The 24,456-nt window shown below is 47.1% G+C and overlaps 1 protein-coding gene across 1 annotated transcript in view; it reads left to right on the forward strand.

Annotated features, from left to right (window-relative positions):
• The window catches only part of LOC135552058 (receptor-type tyrosine-protein phosphatase U-like), a 245,449-nt gene that overhangs the window by 135,867 nt on the left and 85,126 nt on the right, over positions 1 to 24,456 (forward strand). The window contains exons 3-5 of the mRNA XM_064983432.1: positions 195 to 466; positions 14,167 to 14,248; positions 22,266 to 22,381. Of these exons, the coding sequence (XP_064839504.1) occupies positions 195 to 466; positions 14,167 to 14,248; positions 22,266 to 22,381 (470 nt within the window). The remainder of the gene's footprint in view (positions 1 to 194; positions 467 to 14,166; positions 14,249 to 22,265; positions 22,382 to 24,456) is intronic.

The following is a 24,456-nucleotide window of genomic DNA, read 5'->3' on the forward strand; positions in this document are numbered from 1 at the left end:
GGTAGAGACGGAGGTAGAGCAGAGAAAGGTAGAGGTTTGAATCCTAACTTGGTATGTATGGTCAGGCTTTACATCAACTCAGACTATTGCTCAAATCATGAAGGAGATATCCCTAAAGTTACGTCTCTGTTGACAGGAATTCTGTTATAATCATCTGACCCGGTCTCCTCCCTCCTCTCCCTCCTCTCCCCTAGGCTCGTTCATGATGGTGAACTCGTCCCAGCATGCCACGGGGCAGCGGGCCCACCTCCTCCTCCATTCGCTGAGTGAGAACGACACGCACTGCATCCAGTTCAGCTACTTCCTGTACAGCCGCGACGGCCACTCCCCCGGGGAGCTGCAGCTCTACATCCGGGTCAATGGGGGGCCGTGGGGCAGTGCCGTGTGGAACGTCTCCGGGTCACATGGACGCCAGTGGCACCAGGTGGAACTAGCCGTTAGCACATTCTGGCCCAGCGAATACCAGGTGAGAGCTAATAATACATCTGCTGTGTTAATACAGTATAGTAATTCTACATCTAATACTACTCCGTTAGCACCTTCCAGGCCCAGCAAATACCAGGGGAGAGACAATGCTATGCTAATGCTAAATTGACAGTAATATGGCTCTATAACCAGGTGAGGGTTAGGGTGAGTGGCACCAGGTGAAGCTAGGGGATTCCAGATTTTCATATCGTCATACCGTCCTTCTCTCACCCCAGGATTTATGATATTACCAGCTTAGTACACAAGGGGGTGCAAAAAAAGCACATTGGGTGTTGATTACCAGAATGCTAACGAATTGAGCGCAAGTAATAGCACATTTCCATGGAGGATGTTAGCTAAATATGCTACCGAGTGCAAACGAAAATAAATTAATTGTAAAGACAGGCAATCCAGCTCATAAAGTTGTACATACAGTACCAGTCAAAAGTTTGGACACACCTACTCATTCGAGGGTTTTCTTTATTCTTTACTATTTTCTACATTGTAGAATAATAGTGAAGACATCAAATCTATGAAATAACACATACGGAATCATGTAGTAACCAAAAAAGTGTTAAACAAATCTAAATATATTTTATATTTGAGATTCTTCAAAGTAGACACCCTTTGCCTTGATGACAGCCTTGCACACTCTTGGCATTCTCTCAACCAGCTTTATGAGGTAGTCACCTGGAATGCATTTCATTTAACAGGTGTGCCTTGTTATTAAAAATTAATTTGTGGAATTTCTTTCCTTAATGCATTTGAGCCCATCAGTTGTGACCCCTTTTTAGGAAGCTAGGCATATGTTACAGTCACTACTTCACAGGCGAACAGTTAGAACGTAAACTTAAAAAAAAAATCTAAATGTGTTTTTGGGCAGAAATGCCTTCTCGAACATACAAACATGTATGCCATCTGCAAATATGAATAACATTGTCAAATTACGAGCCTAGTTGGTTTAGCCAAAGAAAAAGCGAGCAAGCTTCCCGGTATCCATGATTGGCTGAAATAATGAGTGGGCTGGACATGTCGAGAGATGATGAGTTTGGATTGGTCTGCCATATACTGTAGCATGCTTCTGTCTATTTAAGCTGGTCAGTATGTCTAGGTCATCCTGTCTAATGCAGTTTAAAAAAATGTACTGTGTATTAAAACTGCATAAGTGTTGCTCTCCACTTTCTGGAGGACTGATTTTTGAAATCAGTGGTATCGGATTACATCTTCACACTAAGGGCAACCATGGCATCCGACAGGAGACGCATCCAACCAAGAATGATGTATATGGGTAAGATAGTCTGGCTAGCTACATTATCAGATATGACATGTTTCTATTTACTTGGCTAGCTAACATTGAACCTGGTTGGTTAGCTACCTGCAGATTCATGCAGGGTAGTAACTACATGTGCTGTATTTATGGTTTATTGTTTACCTAGCTAGCTAGCTAGCTAGCTAGCTAGCTACATGTCTTAACAAAGACTCCACTATGCAAGTAACCATTTCGGGTGAGTTCATAAATTCAGTCTGGCCATCTACTCCGATTTCAGAGCACTCTTGTCTGAATGTGCCAGAGAACACAGAATAACTGATGAATTTACAAACGCTCAACACCCGTTGAATATAGCCGGTGTCAGTAAACGTCACTAAACTCATCGGCCAGAGCGACCTCTGTGCGCTCTGAACACGAAACGCTCTGAATTTACAAATGGACAATTTGACAGCACAGTTGCAGTCACCAACACTCTGGATAACCTAATAGCCTAACCAGCTCTGCTAGGGCGAGTAATGTTCAGTGAGCTGTTCTCTCTCTCACTTAGATGTCTGGAAGTAGCTCACAAGTTAGCTTGGGTGCTATGATGGAAGTGGTTCTCATGAGGACAGCCACAGGAAAAGAAGACCCAAAGTTACCTCTGCTTCAGAGGATAAGTTCATTAGAGTTACCAGCCTCAGAAATTTCAGCCCAAATATTGGCTTCACAGAGTTAAAGTAACAGACACACCTCAAGGAGACTTCGTGAATCAGGCCTTCATGGTCCACTTTCTGCAAAGAAACCATTACTAAAGGACAGAAATATTAAGAAGAGACTTGCTTTATCCAAGAAACACGAGCAATGAACATTAGACCGGTGGAAATCTGTCCTTTGCTCTAATGAGTCCAAATTCGATTTTTGGTTCCAACCGCCGTATCTTTGTGAGACACAGAGTAGGTGAATGGATGATCTCTGCATGTGTGGTTCCCACATGAAGCATGGAAAAGGAGGTGTGATGGTGTTGGAGTGCTTTGCTGGTGATACTGTCAGTGATTTATTCAGAATTCAAGGAACACTGGTCATTTTGGATGTTTTTCTAAAAATAAAAAGAATACGTCCAGCTTTCGCTCCACAGACTAGTATATGGCAAGTTAAACTTAGGGGATTCTGCATATTTTTTTTTTACACAGGAACAAAATATGCATCTTGTAAGAAATACCTTGCTGCATTTTGTAAACACAGATGTAAAATGCTTCTTATTGCAATTTCTGCCGGCATCAGACTAATTTTGTGATTCAGTTGCACTTCTAAACTCGGATGAGAATTCACAGGCATTCTATCAGCAGACAGCGTTCTGACTGATGTGGAGATACTTTTCTCCAGTACTTTTCTCGGTGTAGCCAGCCTATTTTTCTCCAGTAAAATGCAAGATTAACTTTAAGAAAAAACATTAGGACCTGTAGCTGGCCTCATTCTTTCTATGCTATGCCTAAACATTAGAAATATGAATGCCATGGATTGTTTATTTTGAAAAAAGCCCTTGGTTTTTCATCTTAAGCTCATTTACTTGTGTGGCTGCCAGCCAAATAGCTTTGCACTTCTATTGTCATCTGATGAAAATGTATCTATTTTCTGCCGTATGTGTTGCACCAATGTATTTTCTGTGAAGGAAAACATAGTTAGTAGTTAGTAGTTGCACGTCTGCCTTGATCAACATCATCGGCAAAGATGTTGTTTGGCGTTAACTGCCTTGCTCAAGGGCAGAATGGCAGATTTTTCTACCTTGCTGGCTCTGGATTAGACCAGCAACCTATCAGTTACTGACCCAATGCTCTTATTCCCTAGGTTACCTGGTTGATTGGTTGGTTGATTGATTAAGAACAGAACATTGGCTTTTAGAGCTGAGAAACTATGCCAGAGACCAGCCGCTAGTGGGCCACCACATGCTTGCTAGCTGGGAAACATCATGTCCTTGATTAGTTTCATCTGTTGTGCTTGTGCTGCTTGAATAGAAAAAATAAGTGCAAACGACCAGTTTGTCCCAGAGGAGCGGGTACTGCTGCACTATGTCAACGTGACAACATGGGAATATAAATGTGGTATAGTACTGTATTTGTCGTATATTTACCTGTATGACTTAATGTCCCCCAGTGCAGCAGAGCAATCAATATCTCTTTGTTCTGCCCTGTGTTTAGTTGATGGTGTTGTTATGGCTATTGTGTGTGTGTGTGTGTGTGTGTGTGTGTGTGTGTGTGTGTGTGTGTGTGTGTGTGTGTGTGTGTGTGTGTGTGTGTGTGTGTGTGTGTGTGTGTGTGTGTGTGCATGAGCATACATGTGTGTGTGGTGGGCTATTTGGAGGCAGCCTCATTAAATCCTGTGATTTATACCTCTAGCCGTCTCTCGTTTGCCCTCCTCCAAAACGCCCTTTAACAAGAAGCAAACAGCTGTGTGTGTGTGTGTGTGTGTGTGTGTGTGTGTGTGTGTGTGTGTGTGTGTGTGTGTGTGTGTGTGTGTGTGCGTGCGTGTGTGTGTGCGCGTGTGTGCGCCTGTGCCTGTGTGTCAATGGTAGCAGTAAAGGATTGTGGGGGTGAATGTGGGTTGGCTGAACAGTCAATTGACCTCAATTCCATCTGACCCTAAGTAGAGGAGTGTTTTCCTCCATAACCTTGGTCTCCTCTCAGAGCTCCATGCCTGGTCCCAGACCCATCTCAATAAATCAACACATACTTAATGAGATTAGGCCCCGGTGTGGATCAATGCTGTGTGTTGTGTGGTAGTATCCTCAGCTCTGCTGTCCAAGGCCTCGCCAACAACACAACCCCAAAGTGATTAAGAGTTAATGATTTTCTTCCTCTCTTCTGCAACATCAAAAGGTTCTCTTACCACCACTACAGTCTCCCACGTTTTTCTCACGGTGGAAGGGAATATGGGGGCGTTGGTATAATAACCAATCAGACCAAGACTTGCCTGGGCTGGTGGTTTGGTGAAAGTAGAACTGTGTTTGTTGAGTCTGTCTGAAAACAGCGGTACAATTTACCACCCGGATAATATGTGTGTACGCTGAAGCAGCCTGGGTGTGGTGAAGACCTGTGAGTGGGTGTGACGTCTTAAGTCTCCCCCCGGGTACGCAGACAGACTGCTTTGTTGGTCCCATAGAGCAGTACGAGGTTCTGCTGCAGGTAATGAGGTAGGTAAAAGACTGAGAGGATGTCTGGTGCAGGGTTTTAATCCTGCCCTGCAGGGATGAGTCTCTTGCTGCACTGTGAAGAGGGGGACAGAACAGAATAGAATAGAACACAGCCTGGGGCGGGGCGCATTGCCTGCCTGACTCTCAATGCCTCCCATTTGCTCTCCCCCTTTCCCCCTCTCCTCTCCCTTTCTGTCCTCTAGTCCTCTCCCCCTCTCTGCCATGATCTATCTTCTACTCTTTCCCCCTCTGTCCTCCTTTCCCTTTCTCTCTCTCTGTCACGGCTCAAAGTGCTAGTGAAGGCCCCAGAGGGCCCACTCATCCAATCCCACAGATAAGGATCACTGTCCCGCAGTCCCAGCCAACAGATCGGCCCCACGGGACCCTGACCAACAGCTAGGAACAGACAGACAGTGAAGAGAGAATAAAGAGCAGAGAGAGAAGAAAAGAGAACGGGACTGCTTCACAGGGCTTTGAGGGAGAGGGAGAGGGAGAGGGAGAGGGGAGAGAGAGAGAGAGAGAGAGAGAGAGAGAGAGAGAGAGAGAGTGTGTGTTGAGATGGAGATTAGGTATCACTGAGAGGCCCCCAGGGGCCAGAAGGACACAGACTGGAGGAGAGAGAGAGAGAGACTATGTGCTCTGTAGCTGGAGATTGATCAGAGACTGAGCTAGCTATAGCCCTCCACAGCGATCACAAAGAAGAGAGCAGTCAGTGAAGTGCTATTACCATTGATTGTTTCTGCCTCAAGTAATAGTAGACTATTCAGATGTTTCTTGTCGACGAGAGTGTAGGTGGGAATCTTGCTACTTTGGTATAAACAATGACGAGACAGCCTACAGGGAGGAGGTGAGGGCCCTGGTGGTGTAGTGCCAGGAAAATAAACTCTCCCTCAACATCAACAAAATGAAGGAGCTGGTCGTGGACGTCAGGAGACAGCAGAGGGAGCACAGCCCTTATCACATCGATGGGACTACAGTGGAGAAGGTGGAAAGCTTCAAGTTCCTCGGCGTACCCATCACAGACAATCTGAAATGGTCCACCCTCACAGAGAGTGTGGTGAAGAAGGCACATCAGGGCCTATTCAACCCCAGGAGGCTGAAGAGGTTTGGCTCAAACCTTTACAGTTGCACAATTGAGAGCATCCTGTCAGGCTGTATCACCGCCTGGTATGGCAACTGCACCGCCCACAACCGCAGGGCTGTCAAGAGGGTGGTGCAGTCACCGGGGTCACACTGCCTGCCCTCCAGGACACCTACGGCACCCGATGTCACAGGAAGGCCAGAATGCGAGGTCAGTACAGGTGCATCAAAGCTGGGACAGAGTGACTGAAAGACAGCTTCTATCTCAAGGCCATCAGACTTTTAAATAGCCATCACTAGCCGGCTACCACCTGGTTACTCAACCCTGCACCTTAGAGGCTGCTGCCCTGGAATCACATGGAATCACTGGTTACTTTAAAAATGGTTTACTTTATTTATTAATTCAATTATTTTACTTTTAGATTTGTGTGCATTGTTGGAAAGTGTTAAATACTACTGCACTGATGGAGCTAGGAACACAAGCATTTCGCTACACCCGCAATAACATCTGCTAAATATTTGTGTGACCAATCAAATTTGATTTGATTGTATCAGTGGTAGGTGAACTGTCCCAGTCTTTTGATCTTTTAAAGAGGGAGAGATGAGGTGATTGAGTTTAAATGAAGAGGTAGCAGCAAACACTATCAAAACATTTGATGAAGCTCTCAAGACGTTCTCCTCCTCGTTTTGTGAAATCTTGCTTGGGAACAAAGTCAATCGACGTTGCAGCACTAAAGACTAAAGAGGGATAAAGACAGAGAGTGATCACAGTGACCCTGAGACTGAGGTGTCTGTCTCTCTCTCTAAATCTTCCTCTGTCTGTCTTTCTCTTCCTCTGTCTCTCTCTCTCTCCCCCCTCTGTCTCTCTCTCTCTCCTCTCCCCACTTCTCCCTTGGTCTCTCTCCTCTCCTCTCTCCTCCATCCCCCTGTCTCTGTGTTTCTATCTAACTATCTCCCCCCCTCTCTTTCTCTCTGGTTGAGCTCTGAATATTCATGGCTCTTGGTGCAATCAGTCCTGGACAGGCTCAGAGAGAGAGAGACAGGGGGATGGAACCAAGCCAGGAGACGGAAGGCGTAGAACTCTCTTTCTCACACTCTTTCTTTTGCCTCTTCTCCTCTTCCTCTCTCTCCAATTCTCAAACACTACTGCCCTCCTCTTAATCTCTCTGTCTTGATTCTGTGTATCTTGCTTTTCACATTCCCTTCATCTCTTTCCAACTCTGTCTCCCTTCCTCTACACCTCCTTCCTCTTCTCCTTCATCACTCAATCCCTCTCTGTCCATCATACCCAAGTGCACCCCATTTCTCACCTCTCAATCCAATCCAACTATGCACACACGGGCCTGCAGGCACACAGGCACGGACACACGGAGGCGCACCTACATGCACACATACTGAGAATATGCAACCATGCACAAGCTCATATATTCTACATGTAGTTGTGTGTCCCCAATTCCCTCAGCCTACTAGATGAACAAGGTCCACTGGATCCCAGGTCATATATTACTGTCTTTTACTTCCACAATGTCAATACCAGTCAATACCATTCCACCCTCATCCCACTTTATTAACCAAAACAAATCCATCAACAGAAGATTGTGGACAATAATTGTACAACACGTTCCTGTTTCTCTAACGACTGTTTCTGAAGCTGTTGAATTAATTTAAACACTTGTGTGGATCGATGGAGGCTGTCAGTGTATAAATTAAAAGCATAAATAACAACTCTCATAGCGATAAAAATTAAAAACCAGAATCCAGAAATATTAATTAGCCAACAAATCCTCTCTTTATTGCAATTCTTTATCGCCAGTCGGCCAGCCAGTCTGCTAGCCAGCCAACCAACAAACCAGTCAGCCACCAAACCATCCAGCCAGCCAGCTCCCGTACAAAAGGGAAAATAAGCAAACAAATATGGGTTGTATTTACGATGGTGTTTGTTCTTCACTGGTTGCCCTTTTCTTGTGGCAACAGGTCACAAATATTGCTGCTGTGATGGCACACTGTGGAATTTCACCCAGGAGATATGGGAGTTTTGTTTGTTTTCTCATGACTTGGTTGGGTCTAATTGTGTTGCTGTCCTGGGGCTCTGTGGGGTCTGTTTGTATTTGTGAACAGAGCCAGCCACCAAACCAGCCAGCCTACCAGCCAGCCAGCCGGCCTACCAGCGAGCCAGCAAGTCAACTGATAGCATGTATTCCCTTTGAGGATGGGGAAGGGAACAGGGCAGAGATGCAGCATAGAGAAGTGTGTAATTCTGCACCATTGAGTTTTACAAAATGAACTGAACTGGTGCTGTAGCAGCTAGGGGGAGAGGGAAGCTCATGTTCAAATGTATCAGTGAGTGCTCTTTATTTTTTACCCCCCCGAACCAACCGCCAACATTGCCTTCCCTGAATTCTCTGTACCCATCCTGCTGTGTACTTGGGTTTTATCCCTCTTCTTCCTCCTCCTCTTCCTCCTCCTCCTCCTCCTCCCTCCCTCCTCCCAGTGTCTGAAGGCAGTGTTTTTGTGATCCACATTCAGAGTTTGGTATGTGTTATTATTTCCCCCATCTCTCTGCTTGGATGATGAAACACCTCTAGCCTGAGAGACAGACAGCGGTAGGCACAACGCAGCAGCACCCCACTAGTTTCAACAAGCCTGGCCTTGATTTTCACATCACTGTTGTTTTTTGGAAGTGTTATGTCTACCTCCCTCCTCTCCCCATTCTCTTTGTAGCTCTACTTGGTTGCAACAAGAGGAAGCAGGTAAAGAAAATAGGAAGACTGTCACAACCTTGAACTGATGAGGATTCTGTTCCTTTGAACAAATCCACCCTTTACATTGTGTGCAGCGATAGATAGATTGTTCCCTTCTTTGCCTGTGTGGATATTGGAGATTAGGGTGTTGCAGGTGTGGCTAGTGGACATGTGGGGGAACTTTACTATGAAATATTTACGATGCTATCAAGCCCACCGTGACTGCCAATATCAATATAGCTTAGTCTACATCCTCTCTCCTTTTAATCTCTCTCTCTCTCTCTCTCTCTCTCTCTCTCCCCCTCTCGCTCTCCCTCTTTCTTTATCTCCCTCTCTTTCTCTACCTCTCCCTCACCTCCTTCTTCCCTCTTTATTTCTCTCTTTTTTCTCTCTTTCCCCTTCTCCTTCACCGGCCTCTGTCTATTCCAAATCAAATCAAATGTATTGGTCACATACACATGGTTAGCAGATGTTAATGCGAGTGTAGTGAAATGCTTGTGCTTCTTGTTCCGACAATGCAGTAAAAACCGCTGAGTAATCTAACCTAACATTTCCAAAACTACTACCTTATACACACAAGTGAGTGTAAAGGGATAAAGAATATGTACATAAAGATATATGAATGAGTGATGGTACAGAACAGCATAGGCAAGATGCAGTAGATGGTATCGAGTACAGTATATACATATGAGATGAGTAATGTAGGGTATGTAAACAAAGTGGCATAGTTTAAAGTGGCTAGTGATACATGTATTACATGAAGATGCAGTAGATGATATAGGGTACAGTATATACATATACATATGAGATGAGTAATGTAGGGTATGTAAACATTATGTTAAGTGGCATTGTTTAAAGTGGCTAGTGATACATTTTTTCCATCAATTCCCATATTTCTATTTCTCCACCCGCTTCCTCGCTCTCTTAATTCCTCTTCCCTCTCCCTTTCTCTCTATCTGTCTCTCTCTGTCTCTCTCTCTGTCTCTCTCTCTCTCTCTTCCCTCTCCCTTTCTCTCTGTCTCTCTCTCTCCCTCTCTTTCTCTCTCTATGTGTATGACAAGCAGTCCATTTTCCCCCATCTCTCCTCCTGTACTCTTCCAAGTAAATAACTCCCATAGTGATATAAATTAAAAACAAGACTCCCGAAATATTAATGACCCAACAAATCCTATCTTTATTGCAATCCGTCAGTCAGTCATCCAGTCAGCCAACAAACCAGCTAGCCATCCTACCAGCCAGCTAGCCAGTCAGCCACCCACCCAACCAGTCAACAAACCAGCCAGCCAACCAACAAACCAGCAATCAAGCCTACCAGCAAGCGAGACAGTCAGACAACCAGCCAGCCAGCCACCAAACCAGCCAGCTGCTGATTGCATGTATTCCCTTTGAGGTCGGGGAAGGGAACAGGGCAGGGATGCAGCATAGATAAGTGTGCAATTCTACCTCAATGAGTTTCATGAGATGAACTGAACTGGTGCTGTAGCAGCTAGAGAGAGATGGAAGTGCTCTCTTTCTTTCTCTCTCTCCCTCTCTTTCTCTCCTTCTCCAACACCCCCTCTCCCCTTCTCCCTCACCTGGATCTGTCAGTGTCTATTTATACACCCCCTCTCTCTCTTAACTCCTCCCCCCTCCCTTTCAATTCAATTCAAGGGGCTTTACTGGCATGGAGAACATATGTTAGCACTGCCAAAGCAAGTGAAGTAGATAATATATAAAAGTGAAATAAACAATAAAAATGAACAGTAAACATTACTCTCACAGTAGTTCCAAACGAATAAAGACATTACAAATGTCATATTATGTACTATATATATATACAGTGTTGTAAAGATGTGCAAATGGTTAAAGTACAAAAGGGAAAATTAACAAACAGAAATATGGGTTGTATTTACATAGGTGTTTGTTCTTCACTGGTTGCCCTTTTCTTGCGGCAACAGGTCACAAATATTGTTGCTGTCATGGAACACTGTGGTATTTCACCCAGGAGACATGGGAGTTTTGTTTTGTTTTCTCATGACTTGGTTGGGTCCAATTGTGTTGCTGTCCTGGGGCTCTGTGGGGTCTGTTTGTGTTTGAGAACAGATACCCAGGACCAGCTTGCTTAGGGGACTCTTCTCCAGGTTCATCTCTCTGTAGGTGATGGCGTTGTTGTGGAAGGTTTGGGACTCGCTTCCTTTTAGGTGGTTGTAAAATTTAACAGCTCTTTTATGGATTTTGATAATTAGCAGGTATTGGCCTAATTCTGCTCTGCATGCATTATTTGGTGTTTGACATTGTGCACGGAGGATATTTTTGCAGAATTCTGCATGCAGTGTTTCAATTAGGTGTTTGTCCCATTTTGTGAATTCTTGGTTGGTGAGCGGACCCCGGACATCACAACCATAAAGGGCAATGGGTTCTATAAGTATTTTTAGACAGATCCTAATTGGTATGTGAAATTGTATGTTCCTTTTGATGGTATAGACAGCCCTTCTTGCCTTGTGTCTCAGATTGTTCACAGCTTTGTGGAAGTTTCCTGTGGCGCTGATGTTTAGGCCAAGGTATGTATAGTTTTTAGTGTGATCTACTGCAACAGTGTCTAGATGGAATTTGTATTTGTGGTCCTGGCGACTGGACCTTTTTTGGAACACCATTATTTTGGTCTTACTGAGATTTACTGTTAGGGCCCAGGAATCTGTGCAGAAGATCTAGGAGCTGCTGTAGGCCCTCCTTGGTTGGTGACAGAAGCACCAGATCATTAGCAAACAGTTTGACTTCAGATTCTAGTAGGGTGAGGCCGGGTGCTGCAGACTTTTCTAGTGCCCGCTCCAATTCGTTGATATATATGTTGAAGAGGGTGGGGCTTAAGCTGCATCCCTGTCTCACCCCACGACCCTATGTGAAGAAATGTGTGTTTTTTGCCAATTTTAACCGCACACTTGTTGTTTGTGTACATGGATTTTATAATGTCGTATGTTTTACCCCCAACACCACTTTCCATCAGTTTGTATAGCAGACCCTCATGCCAAATTGAGTCGAAGGCTTTTTTGAAATCAACAAAGCATGAGAAGACTTTGCCTTTGCCTTTGTTTTGGTTTGTTTGGTTGTCAATTAGGGTGTGCAGGGTGAATACATGTTCTGTTGTACGGTAATTTGGTAAAAAGCCAATTTGACATTTGCTCAGTACATTGTTTTCAATGAGGAATTGTACGAGTCTGCTGTTAATGATAATGCAGACGATTTTCCCAAGGTTACTGTTGACGCATACTCCACGGTAGTTATTGGGGTCAAATTTGTCTCCACTTTTGTGGATTGGGGTGATCAGTCCTTGATTCCAAATATTGGGGAAGATGCCAGAGCTAAGGATGATGTTAAAGAGTTTTAGTATAACCAATTGGAATTTGTTGTCTGTATATTTGATAATTTCATTGAGGATACCATCTCTCTCTCTCTCTCTCTCTCTCTCTCTCTCTCTCTCTCAGTTCAACATAAGGCATTTATTGGCAAGGGAAACGTGTTTACATTGCCAAAGCAAGTGAAAAATGAACAGTAAACATTACACTAAAGTTCCAAAATAAAAAAGACTCTCTCTCTCTGTCCCTCACTCTCTTTCGTTTTCTCTCTATCACTGCCCCACTCTCTCTCCCTCTCTCTTTCTCTCGCTCATTCTGCTCCCCTCTCTCTTTCTTTTTCTCTCTATCTCTGCCCCTCTCTCCTTCCCCCTCTCTCTCATTCACTCTCTCATCTCCTTCTCTCTCTCTCATTCTGCCCCTCTCTCTCTTTCTGTGTCTCTCTATCTCTGCCCCTCTGTCTCTCTTTCCCCCTCTCTCTCGTTCTCTCTCTCATCTCCTTCTCTCTCACTCGTTCTGCCCCTCTCTCTCTTTCTGTTTCTCTCTATCTCTGCACCTCTGTCTCTCTTTCCCCCTCTCTCCCGTTCTCTCTCATCTCCTTCTCTCTCTCTCGTTCTGCCCCTCTCTCTCTTTCTGTGTCTCTCTATCTCTGCCCCTCTGTCTCTCTTTCCCCCTCTCTCTCGTTCTCTCTCTCATCTCCTTCTCTCTCACTCGTTCTGCCCCTCTCTCTCTTTCTTTTTCTCTCTATCTCTGCCCCTCTCTCTTTCCCCTCTCTCTCATTCTCTCTCTCATCTCCTTCTCTCTCACTCTCGTTCTGCCCCTCTCTCTCTTTCTGTTTCTCTCTATCTCTGCCCCTCTCTCTCTTTCTGTTTCTCTCTATCTCTGCCCCTCTCTCTCTTTCTGTTTCTCTCTATCTCTGCCCCTCTGTCTCTCGTTCCCGCATTTCCCCTTTCTCCTCGGAGTACAGCCAGATGCTGATAGTCATAATGAGGTAGGGTCAAGGCTCTGTGCAGTGCTGAGCGAGTGAATCAATGGCCGGGTGTGTCGCGGTGTGTGTGTGTGCATATTTGTGCGTGTGTGTGCGTGCGTTGGTGTGCGTCAGCGGCTGATGAATCGAGAAGTTGATTCTCTAATGGCCCACACATAAGAATGAAGAATACTAAGATATTAGCAGACAGGGATGCGTGGCCTGTATCCATCTGTGGTTCTATCGATCCAGACCAGGCACTTAGAGCCTGATGTATTGTCAACACGGCGACTCACTGGGGCTGCTTCCGAAAGGACATCCTACTTTTGACAGGGCCCATCGAGTGTGTGATAGTGAAATGTGAACTATCAAGAGTCAGCTGGTTTCAGTCACAGCTCATGTATTATTGTCTGTGTGAGTGGGTGAAACACATCAACTATTATCTACACCTCTGATGACCCTTTAGGATCATTGGCACAGAGCTTTACACTGTGTGGTTTGTCAGTGACTATTGCATTGGTTCCATTGTGCCAGGAAAGCTCAATCAAGCCCAGCTAAATGACTTGAATGTAAAGTGCTATTTAAAGTCTGGCATCTATGAATGCAGTAAACCCCATGTCCATGCGCCGTTAATTTATTTGTTGTGCCTCTGCGGTAAAATAGTAAATTGTCCCTCACTAAACGATATGGGTTATTGTGGCAGTAATTCTTTTTCAGACGCCCAGACTCACTTTGCTTCTCTGTGGGAGAGATCTGGGATTCACTTTGGTTTCTCAGCATGAGCCTAGATTCATTTAGATGAGTGAGTAGAGATTTGGGCAGCGTTCAATGAGTCCTGCGGGTCCAATGTTCTGTGTCTGTTCTCTGATGAAGAAAGATGGCTGTTTGAAAGAGAAGGAGGGAAAGGAAGGGTGGGAGAGAGAGATGACTGTGTGAAACGAAGCTATCCCATGGGGCTCTACTAAACTATGGATGTTTGAGTAGAGAGATTTTCCACAGACAGGCCCCAGTGGATTCAAGCTGTTTGAATAGGACCCCCCCCCCGGTCCTTCCCCCTCTCCCCCTCCGGTCCTTCCCCCTCTCTCTCTCTCTAACTTGAGATCCTTTCTTCCATTCTCCTCTCATCTCTCCCGCTTGTCTCTCCTCAGGTGGTATTTGAAGCATCGGTCTCAGCAGAACGGCGAGGCTACATCGCCATTGACGACATCCTGCTGCTCAATTACCCCTGCTGTAAGTAGCTACCCACCACAGTACAGCACCTGTGTCCGAATGTATATCAGCCCAGAAAGCACTGCCCCAACACACCAACATAGCAAACGCAGCACACCACTATACCACCAATGCACCGTATTAATGCACCAAGGCACCAAAGTACAAATGTACCAATATACTTCAGAACAGAGCACAGAGCCCGTAACCTTTGACAAAGATATGGGAAAATGCGTGTCTGGGCGCTCAGGGGTGTACAAACAGTCTCAGGACTGTGATGGGTGGTTGGACAGACAAGGACAGAGGCTTGTAAAATAATCAGCGGAGGCGAAGGCACTGCACTCAAAGGTTCTGAGAGGCTTCTGGCATGTGGACACGTGTCGGATTTACCATGGCCACGGCTGCACTATACCGCTCCTTTTGTTCCGGTCGTCCAGGCAGTGAGCTGGTGACCTTTATCTTCCTGACTGCTCAGCACGTCGCTCCGCTCGCCACTCTCCCGGTCACCAAGACAAGCCCACTCTCTCAGAGCTAATGTACTGTTCCAGGAAACACACACACACTATCCCAAGAAAACAGCAGGCGACCGGGTGAACGGACTCTCGTCGCATGTTGTTTCCTCTTCCTCTCCACCAAGGCATGACGAGAACAGCAGTAGTCTAAGGTCTCTAACTGGACCATAATGTCACATGGTGATGCTCTTAGAGATTTCCCCCATTATAGCTAACCCGCTCCCTTAGTGCAATCCCCCACCCCCTCCCTTATCTCTCAGTGCAAACACCCCTCACCCCCCCAACCCCCTTGCTTCTCTAAACCTGACCGATAGCCTCTATAGTGGACCCTCTTTGTCTCACCCACAGCAGCCTGATACACCATTAAGTTTCTTTGAGATATTTCCCCAGTAAAACCTCCGTCCTTCAGTGCAGCCCCTCCCTACCTACCCATGCCTCTACAGGGTACCTGACCGTTCTCCTCCTGAGCCACTCACCTGCTGTCCCCAGACCCATTACCTCTACGGGAGAGCAGGCTCAGTGAAAGGTTGTGTCCCAAATGGCAAGTAATGCTGACATACAGACAGAGAGCCCTCAGCTCATTCTGCTGTGCTGACAAAGTGTGACAGAGTGTATAGGAGTGGTGCTGAGACCTGTCACAGTTTACATTGACCACCACTGACCCTTGTAGACGTCAGGGAACATTGAGCCAACCAAATCCTTAATGGACGCTAGCGGTTGGTCTCGAGCCAAGATGGCCCCTGCCTTGGAACTCCGTAAAGGGATAATCCTTAGTGAAAAGCAGAAACTGCGGACCAGGAGGAAATGTTAATGACTGATAATGGAGGGCGTTAATGAGCTCATGAAATTCAGATAGCTTTTACCACCTGTTAAAAAACAGCCAGACCTTTATAAATCATTCACAAGTTCATCTCTCTCTCTCTTTCTCTCCATAAACCCTCTCCAAAACACCAGAGATAAGCCTCTGTCACCTGAATGCCGGCCAGCATGCGTTCATTTCCACGGTTATATGGGACCCATTGCTGAGTTAGAGTGGTCTCCAGGGCCCTCTGTGTGTGAATAATGTGTGTTTGACGGGTACGTCTCTTGGCGCTGATGCAGATGTCATGTCCCTGGCCCCCACCGTCCCCATTAAATAATCAACACTCTCATTAGGAGATGCTGCGGCTGTCAGGGCCCTCCACGGAACCTCTTTAACACACACACACACAGAACACACACACACACAGAACACACACACACACAGAACACACACACACAGAACACACACACACACTCCAAGCTGGCACGATGCCCCCTAAGGCAGCAGAAATAACTTGTTTGGCCTGCAGGAGATACAAATCGAGTCTCTCTTATATTCACATTCCAACATGCTTGACATTTCTGTTATTTTCCCCAGTGTGTCACTATCATTATTCCAAACACATGTTGCGTTCCAATGAAATCTCTGTCAAATTGCAGTTTGTTTGGATGTAAAAATGTGACTTGCATAATGTGGCCTGCATACCAAGAGACTGAACTAGCTAGCGTGCATGTGTGCTGAAAGACTACCAACTACGTGCAGAAATCAATTTAGCAACAGCTCGTCCCTTGATGGGCTTAGTGGAGAGAGAGAAAAGAACGAGAGAGGAAACGAGAAATGAGAGAGGTGGGCAGATGCCCGTTTCCATGGAGACTCATGATAGGAGTGTCAGGTGTACGGAGGACAGCTGGACAGATGTCTCTCTCTTCCCCTCCTCTTCTGTTCCTCTCTTCGTGGTTTCCTATTTTCCTCACTCTCTTTTCCTCTCATCCTATCATCCTCACACGTTTCCGTGCGGGATAAGAAAGGACCGTCAAATACTGTGGTGTTGTGGTGTTATTTGAAAGTCCTTCCCCACCTGCCCAGGGACAACAGGTGTAAACCAACCGTATACATGAGCTAATTCTGGCACATCAACGTTGAGTCATGTTCACTATGTCCCCTGTCGGAAAAACAGGAATAAAGCTGCTAAAGCTAGTAAAAGTGAAGGGGGAAAGGATTGTGGTTGCTTACCTCTGAGTGACAGAACACACTGGACACACACCCAGTGGCTTTGAGCAGGTGCTGGATAAATAAGTAGACGCACTGTGATACACTCCCGAGTGTGTGTTTTTATGACGGGGTTTCATCTGTTCACTAGTCCGTCTCTGTACAGTCTGAGCCACCACCAAGGCCTCATCACATTATTCTCAGGTTAGAGTGTGTTGCATTCGTAGTCACACAAAACTGAACTGGGTAAAGTACTCACACATCTATAGAGGGGCTCGCTTTGCAGGTATAAAGAATACCACATGCTTGCAAAAGTATCACTTTCTGTTTCTGTGCTACAATGTTTCTGTCTCCCAGCCTTTTCCTCTTGAGTTGCTACTGTATAGAGCTCACCAAATAATACAGTTGTTCCTGTAGTATAGACCTACCTACCATTAAGGTAAATCACTGAAAACATTTGTACAGATTTTACGGGTTTATTTAAATGATATCGTCATTTCAATGCATCAGCCAATCAGAATAGTATAAAACTATGTAAAACGCTCTTCACTAAGTTGAGGCAATGAACCAAGTGCCTTAAACATTCTGAAAGGCTATACGGGTGATGTTCTGGGTCAGTTTGACACAGTACAGTAAGTACGTCATAAATACATGATTTAAACGTTCCAAAATATATATGTCCTATTTTGCATGCTGTTTTTGCTAAGTTGATAAACCCGACTGTTCAACATTTAGAGCCAAGTGTTTGATACACGTACCGAAGTCATAAATCAATCAAATGATGACATCTATGACATTTTTCACTCATTTATAGTCAAACATCAGATCACTGTCCCTCTGCCTCTGAACATCACAGGGAAAACATACAAACATCCTTGTGATAGGTTAGACCTTTACTGCAAAGAAGAGCATTTGTCACAAAGGTCAAAGGTTAAATTCAAGTCACATACAGGTAATGTACAGAGTATTCATTTATTGTTTAGGTTTTTACCCTTATCGAGAGGACTAGATGAAGGGTCTTAAGTTAAATAGTATTTTATTGATTAAAAACTCAGTTGTGGGCCAGAGAGGGGTTAATGCTTAATTAAGCAAAGCCTACTACAGGTATGTACTAACCAGCTTTTATAGAAGTCTGACTATTAGCACCCCTTTACAGTTTTGTCCTCATTGTAGAGCTGAGGCAGAACCCAGAGAAACCATTGTAGCCATTCAGAGCAGTTTGATGGGATCTCGTACAGGTTAGAAAACATCAAATCAAATCCCTGTGATTTCAGATACTGTAGATGCAATTATGCACAAACACTTTACTGGACTAGTGTGTTCTAACTGGCTTCTTCTATTGCTGTTGCGCCCTGGCCATAGAGAGGCTTTTATTCTCTATTTTGGTTAGGCCAGCGTGTGACTAGGGTGGGCATTCTAGATTATTTATTTCTATGTTTTCGGTTTCTATGTTTTGGCCGGGTATGGTTCTCAATCAGGGACAGCTGTCTATCGTTGTCTCTGATTGGGAATCATACTTAGGCAGCCTGTTTTGCCACCTTAATTGTGGGTAGTTGTCTTTGTTAGTGGCCTGTATAGCCCTCGTAAGCTTCACGTTTGTTTTGTTGGCGACATTTTAAATAAAGAGAAAATGTACCCTCACGACGCTGCACCTTGGTCAGGTCATTTCCAAGACGACGTTCGTGACAGAACTACCCACCACAAACGGACCAAGCAGGTGGAAGCAGCGAGGAAGGCGGAGGCAGCGAGTAAAAGGGCCCAGGATTACACAGGGTCATGGCTGGGACGAAAAACCAGGAGGCCACTCCCCCAAAAAATGTTTTGTGGGGCACACGAGGAGATTGGCTAAGTCAGGTTGGAGACCTGAGCCAACTCCTCATGCTTACCGTAGGGAGCGTGGTACTGGTCAGGCACCGTGTTATGCGGTGGAGCACACAGTGTCTCCAGTGCACCTTCACAGCCCGGTGCGCTACATTCCAGCTCCCCACATCGGACGGTCTAAAGTAAGCATCCAGCCAGGACAGATAGTGCCGGCTCAGCGCATCTGGCCGCCAGTGTGTCTCTACGGCCCAGGATATCCTGCGCCGGAACTGCGCACTGTCTCCGGTGTGTCTGCACAGCCCAGTGTGTCCTGTGCCAGCGCCCCGCATTTGCCGGGCGAAAATAACCATCCAGCCAGGATGGGTTGTGCCGGCTCTACGCTCGAGACCTCCAGTGCGCCTCCACGGCCCAGTGTATCCGGTGCCTACTCCAAGAACCAAGCCTCCAGTATTTCTCACAGCCTGGTGAGTCCTGTGCCTGCTCCCAGAGCCAGGCCTCCTGTATGTCTCCCCAGCCTGGTGAGTCCTGTGCCTGCTCCCAGAACCAGGCCTCCTGTATGTCTCCCCAGCCTGGTGAGTCCTGTGCCTGCTCCCAGAACCAGGCCTCAAGTATGTCTCCCCAGCCTGGTGAGTCCTGTGCCTGCTCCCAGAACCAGGCCTCCTGTATGTCTCCCCAGCCTGGTGAGTCCTGTGCCTGCTCCCAGAACCAGGCCTCCAGTATGTCTCCCCAGCCTGGTGAGTCCTGTGCCTGCTCCCAGAACCAGGCCACCTGTATGTCTCTCCAGCCTGGTGAGTCCTGTGCCTGCTCCCAGAACCAGGCCACCTGTATGTCTCTCCAGCCTGGTGAGTCCTGTGCCTGCTCCCAGAACCAGGCCTCCTGTATGTCTCCCCAGCCTGGTGAGTCCTGTGCCTGCTCCCAGAACCAGGCCTCCTGTATGTCTCCCCAGCCTGGTGAGTCCTGTGCCTGCTCCCAGAACCAGGCCTCCTGTATGTCTCCCCAGCCTGGTGAGTCCTGTGCCTGCTCCCAGAACCAGGCCTCCTGTATGTCTCCCCAGCCTGGTGAGTCCTGTGCCTGCTCCCAGAACCAGGCCTCCTGTATGTCTCCCCAGCCTGGTGAGTCCTGTCCCTGTTCCCAGAACCAGGCCTCCTGTATGTCTCCCCAGCCTGGTGAGTCCTGTGCCTGCTCCCAGAACCAGGCCTCCTGTATGTCTCCCCAGCCTGGTGAGTCCTGTGCCTGCTCCCAGAACCAGGCCACCTGTATGTCTCTCCAGCCTGGTAAGCCCAGTGGCAGCTCCATGCACCAGGCTGCCCATACGTCTCCTCACTCCAGTGATGATCCATGGCCCGAAACCTCCAGTGATGATCCATGGCCCGAAGCCTCCAGTGATGATCCATGGCACGAAGCCTCCAGTGATGATCCATGGCACGAAGCCTCCAGTGATGATCCATGGCCAAAAGCCTCCAGTGATGATCCATGGCATGAAGCCTCCAGTGATGATCCATGGCATGAAGCCTCCAGTGATGATCCATGGCCCGAAGCCTCCAGTGATGATCCATGGCACGAAGCCTCCAGTGATGATCCATGACCCGGAGCCTGCAGTGAGGATCCATGGCACGAAACCCCCAGTATTGATCCATGGCTCGGAGCCTGCAGTGATGATCCATGGCACGAAGCCTCCAGTGATGATCCATGGCACGAAGCCTCCAGTGATGATCCATGGCCGGAAGCCTCCAGTGATGATCCATGGCACGAAGCCTCCAGTGATGATCCATGGCACGAAGCCTCCAGTGATGATCCATGGCACGAAACCTCCAGTGATGATCCATGGCCAAAGCCTCCAGTGATGATCCATGGCACGAAGCCTCCAGTGATGATCCGTGGCCCGGAGCCTGCAGTGAGGATCCCATGGCACGAAACCCCCAGTATTGATCCATGGCCCGGAGCCTGCAGTGATGATCCATGGCACGGAGCCTCCAGTGAGGATCCATGGCACGAAGCCTCCAGTGACAGCCTCCAGTGCGGAGCCTCAAGCGACGGTCCCCAGTCCGAAGCCTCCAGCGACGATCCCCAGTCCGGTTCCTGCAGCGAGGGTCTCCAGTCCGGTTCCTGCAGCGAGGGTCTCCAGTCCGGTTCCTGCAGCGAGGGTCTCCAGTCTGGGGCCTGCAACGAGGGTCCCCAGTCTGGGGCCTGCAACAAGGGTCCCCAGTCTGGGGCCTGCAATGAGGGTCCCCAGTCTGGGGCCTGCAGCGAGGGTCCCCAGTCTGGGGCCTGCAGCGAGGGTCCCCAGTCTGGGGCCTGCAATGAGGGTCCCCAGTCTGGGGCCTGCAGCGAGGGTCCCCAGTCTGGGGCCTGCAGCGAGGGTCCCCAGTCTGGGGCCTGCAGCGAGGGTCCCCAGTCTGGGGCCTGCAGCGAGGGTCCCCAGTCTGGGGCCTGCAGCGAGGGTCCCCAGTCTGGGGCCTGCAGCGAGGGTCCCCAGTCTGGGGCCTGCAGCGAGGGTCCCCAGTCCGGGGCCTGCAACGAGGGTCCCCAGTCCAGAAGCACCACCAAAGTGGGGGGAGCCAGAGGTGGAGCGGTGTCTGCGTCCCGCACCGGAGCCGCAACCGAAGTAGATGCCCACCCGGACCCTCCCCTATAGAGTCAGGTTTTGCGGCCGGAGTCCGCACCTGTCACGCCCTGACCATAGAGAGGCTTTCGTTCTCTATTTTGGCTAGGCCAGGGTGTGACTAGGGTGGGCATTCTGGTTTCTTTATTTCTGTGTTTTCGGTTTCTATGTTTTTGCCGGGTATGCTTCTCAATCAGGGACAGCTGTCTGTCGTTGTCTCTGATTGGGAATCAGCCTGTTTTGCCACCTTAGTTGTGGGTAGTTGTCTTTGTTGTGGCCTGTATAACCCTCGTAAGCATCACATTCATTTGGTTGTTTCTTGTTTTGTTGGTGCCATTTTAAATAAAGAGAAAATATACGCTCACCACGCTGCACCTTGGTCCGGTCATTTCCAAGACGACGTTCGTGACAATTGCTATGCTCCACAAAGCACACAATACAAGGTGTGTTACAGCTAGCTCTTTGGAACAGTGAGGCAAGAGAAAAACTAGGATATGGAAACCACAGGAGTCTCACCACAGTCTGTACATTTTTCTTAGAATTTCTTCTGTATGATATTCTTCAGTGTACATTTTCTTACAGCCTTTACTAGGGGAGAATTGTGGCCTAAGAATGCAATTGAACTGTTAAGAAGGGATAGAACACAGAATAACACTGAAGTGATGTGTTGATTGATGTGTTGATAAAGACGTTGAAGTATCTGAAAGGAATAATGTATAGCAGTTCTCATAAGGGTACTGTAAGTGTACTTACAGTATATAAGAGTAATGCTTACAGTTGCACTGCAGGCATTCTAATGTCTGTGACAGGGAGAGAAAGTCTTCTCACATACTATAGAACTCTGAGAGGAGAAACTAAGTTTGGTTGAGCAGCCTGTGTCTTCGTGAAGTCACTGCCCACAGGCATGACTGGGAGAGCTTTGCTACACTGATGTTCTCGTCCTCTGTGTATGTGTGAGACAAGACAGAGAACCCTTCCTACTGGAGGTAAGGATGGAGGAGTGTGTGTGTGTGTGTGTGTGTAGTCATATGATAATAAGGAACTGTCAGTCCATCAGTATCACAGAGGATCTCTCTCTCTCTCTCTCTACAGACAAGGTTCCCCACTTCTCTCGGCTGGGGGATGTGGAGGTCAATGCAGGGCAGAATGCCACCTTCCAGTGTGTCGCCACGGGCAAAACTACAGAGACAGAACCCTTCCTACTGGAGGTAAGGATGGAGGTGTGTGTGTGTGTGTGTGTGTGTGTGTGTGTGTGTGTGTGTGTGTGTGTGTGTGTGTGTGTGTGTGTGTGTGTGTGTGTGCAGGCATTGCCACCTACAAGATACACATAAACGGAGACATTACTGATGGAGGAGAGAGGACAGACAGACTGATGGAGGAGAGAGTACAGACTGATGGAGGAGAGAGTACAGACAGACTGATGGAGAAGAGAGTACAGACTGATGGAGAAGAGAGTTCAGACAGATGGAGGAGACAGTACAGACAGAGTGATGGAGGAGAGAGTACAGACTGATGGAGAAGAGAGTTCAGACAGATGGAGGAGAGAGTACAGACAGACTGATGGAGAAGAGAGTACAGGCTGATGGAGGAGAAAGTACAGACTGATGGAGGAGAGAGTACAGACTGATGGAGGGGAGAGTATAGACTGATGGATGAGAGAATACAGACTGATGTAGAAGAGAGTACAGACTGATGGAGAAGAGAGTACAGACTGATGGAGAAGAGAGTACAGACTGATGGAGAAGAGAGTACATACTGATGGAGAAGAGAGTACAGACAGACTGATGGAGGAGAGAGTACAGACTGGTGGAGGACAGAGTACAGACTGATGTAGGAGAGAGTAAAGACTGATGGAGGAGAGAGTACAGCCAGGTGGAGGAGAGAGTACAGACAGACTGATGGAGGAGAGAGTACAGACGTATGGAGGAGAGAGTGCAGACTGATGGAGGAGAGAGTACAGACTGATGGAGGAGAGAGTACAGCCAGACTGATGGAGGAGAGATTACAGACTGATGGAGAAGAGAGTACAGACAGACTGATGGAGGAGAGAGTACAGACAGACTGATGGAGGAGAGAGTACAGACTGATGGAGGAGAGAGTACAGACTGATGGAGGAGAGAGTACAGACTGATGGAGGAGAGAGTACAGACTGATGGAGAAGAGAGTACAGACAGACTGATGGAGAAGAGAGTACAGACAGACTGATGGAGGAGAGATTACAGACTGATGGAGAAGAGAGTACAGACTGATGGTGAAGAGAGTACAGATAGACTGGTGGAGGAGAGATTACAGACTGATGGAGAAGAGAGTACAGACAGACTGATGGAGGAGAGATTACAGGCTGATGGAGAAGAGAGTACAGACTGATGGAGAAGAGAGTACAGACAGACTGATGGAGGAGAGAATACAGGCTGATGGAGAAGAGAGTACAGACAGACTGGTGGAGGAGAGAGAGTACAGACTGACGGAGAAGAGAGTATAGACTGACTGATGCTTTCCTTCGGGCTTAAATATGGAATCCTCATCAGGGAAAACAGCCACTCTCCGCCCCATGGCTGTTGTAATAGTTTTGTTGACGAAGCAGAGAGGGGAGTGTAGCTTAGTGTGGTAAAAAAATGTGTTCCATATGCTGATGCTCTATCAAGCGCACAATGTTGTTTACTGTTACTTTGTTGTTGGAATATTGCAAACAGACTTGGCAGTTTCACCATCAAGGATTCTAGATTTATAAATGCATAGAAGTGTGCTGTTCTTTCTATGAGGTCTGATATATACTTCAGTGAATTAAAGATAGACCCAGCAGTATGACATCATCAAACACAGAGGGCCGGGTCCTTGCATACAGACTACTGTTTGTGTGGCCTTTTGGTTTGCGAGTTGATAGTTACTCATATTCCTTCATGACGTAATCTCTCAAAATGGTTTACATTTCTGCTGCATGAATTTGAGCTAATATTCGTTAACTGGAACCTGGGTCTGAAAGCCTCCACTCTCTCTCTGCATCGTTGACGCTAAGTGCCTTTGAAAAGATCGATGAGGAAAGAAGGACGGCAGGAGGGAAGACGACGCATTCCTCCATTTTCTTTCCGTCTCCTCTCCTCCTCTCTTTCTGTCTTCTGTATTGAAGTATTTTGTATCCAAGGCCTGTCCTCTTTCAAGAGTTGTCATGCATAGGTGTATAGGTGGCAGGGAAGTCAGGCGCAGGAGAGTCAAACGGAGTGTAAAATGGAGTCTTTTAATAAAGTTCACGGAGTATGCTCCATAACACTAAAATGTACATAAA

The sequence above is a fragment of the Oncorhynchus masou genome, chromosome 13 (genome assembly GCF_036934945.1).
Source record: "Oncorhynchus masou masou isolate Uvic2021 chromosome 13, UVic_Omas_1.1, whole genome shotgun sequence".
NCBI classification, from domain to species: domain Eukaryota; kingdom Metazoa; phylum Chordata; class Actinopteri; order Salmoniformes; family Salmonidae; genus Oncorhynchus; species Oncorhynchus masou.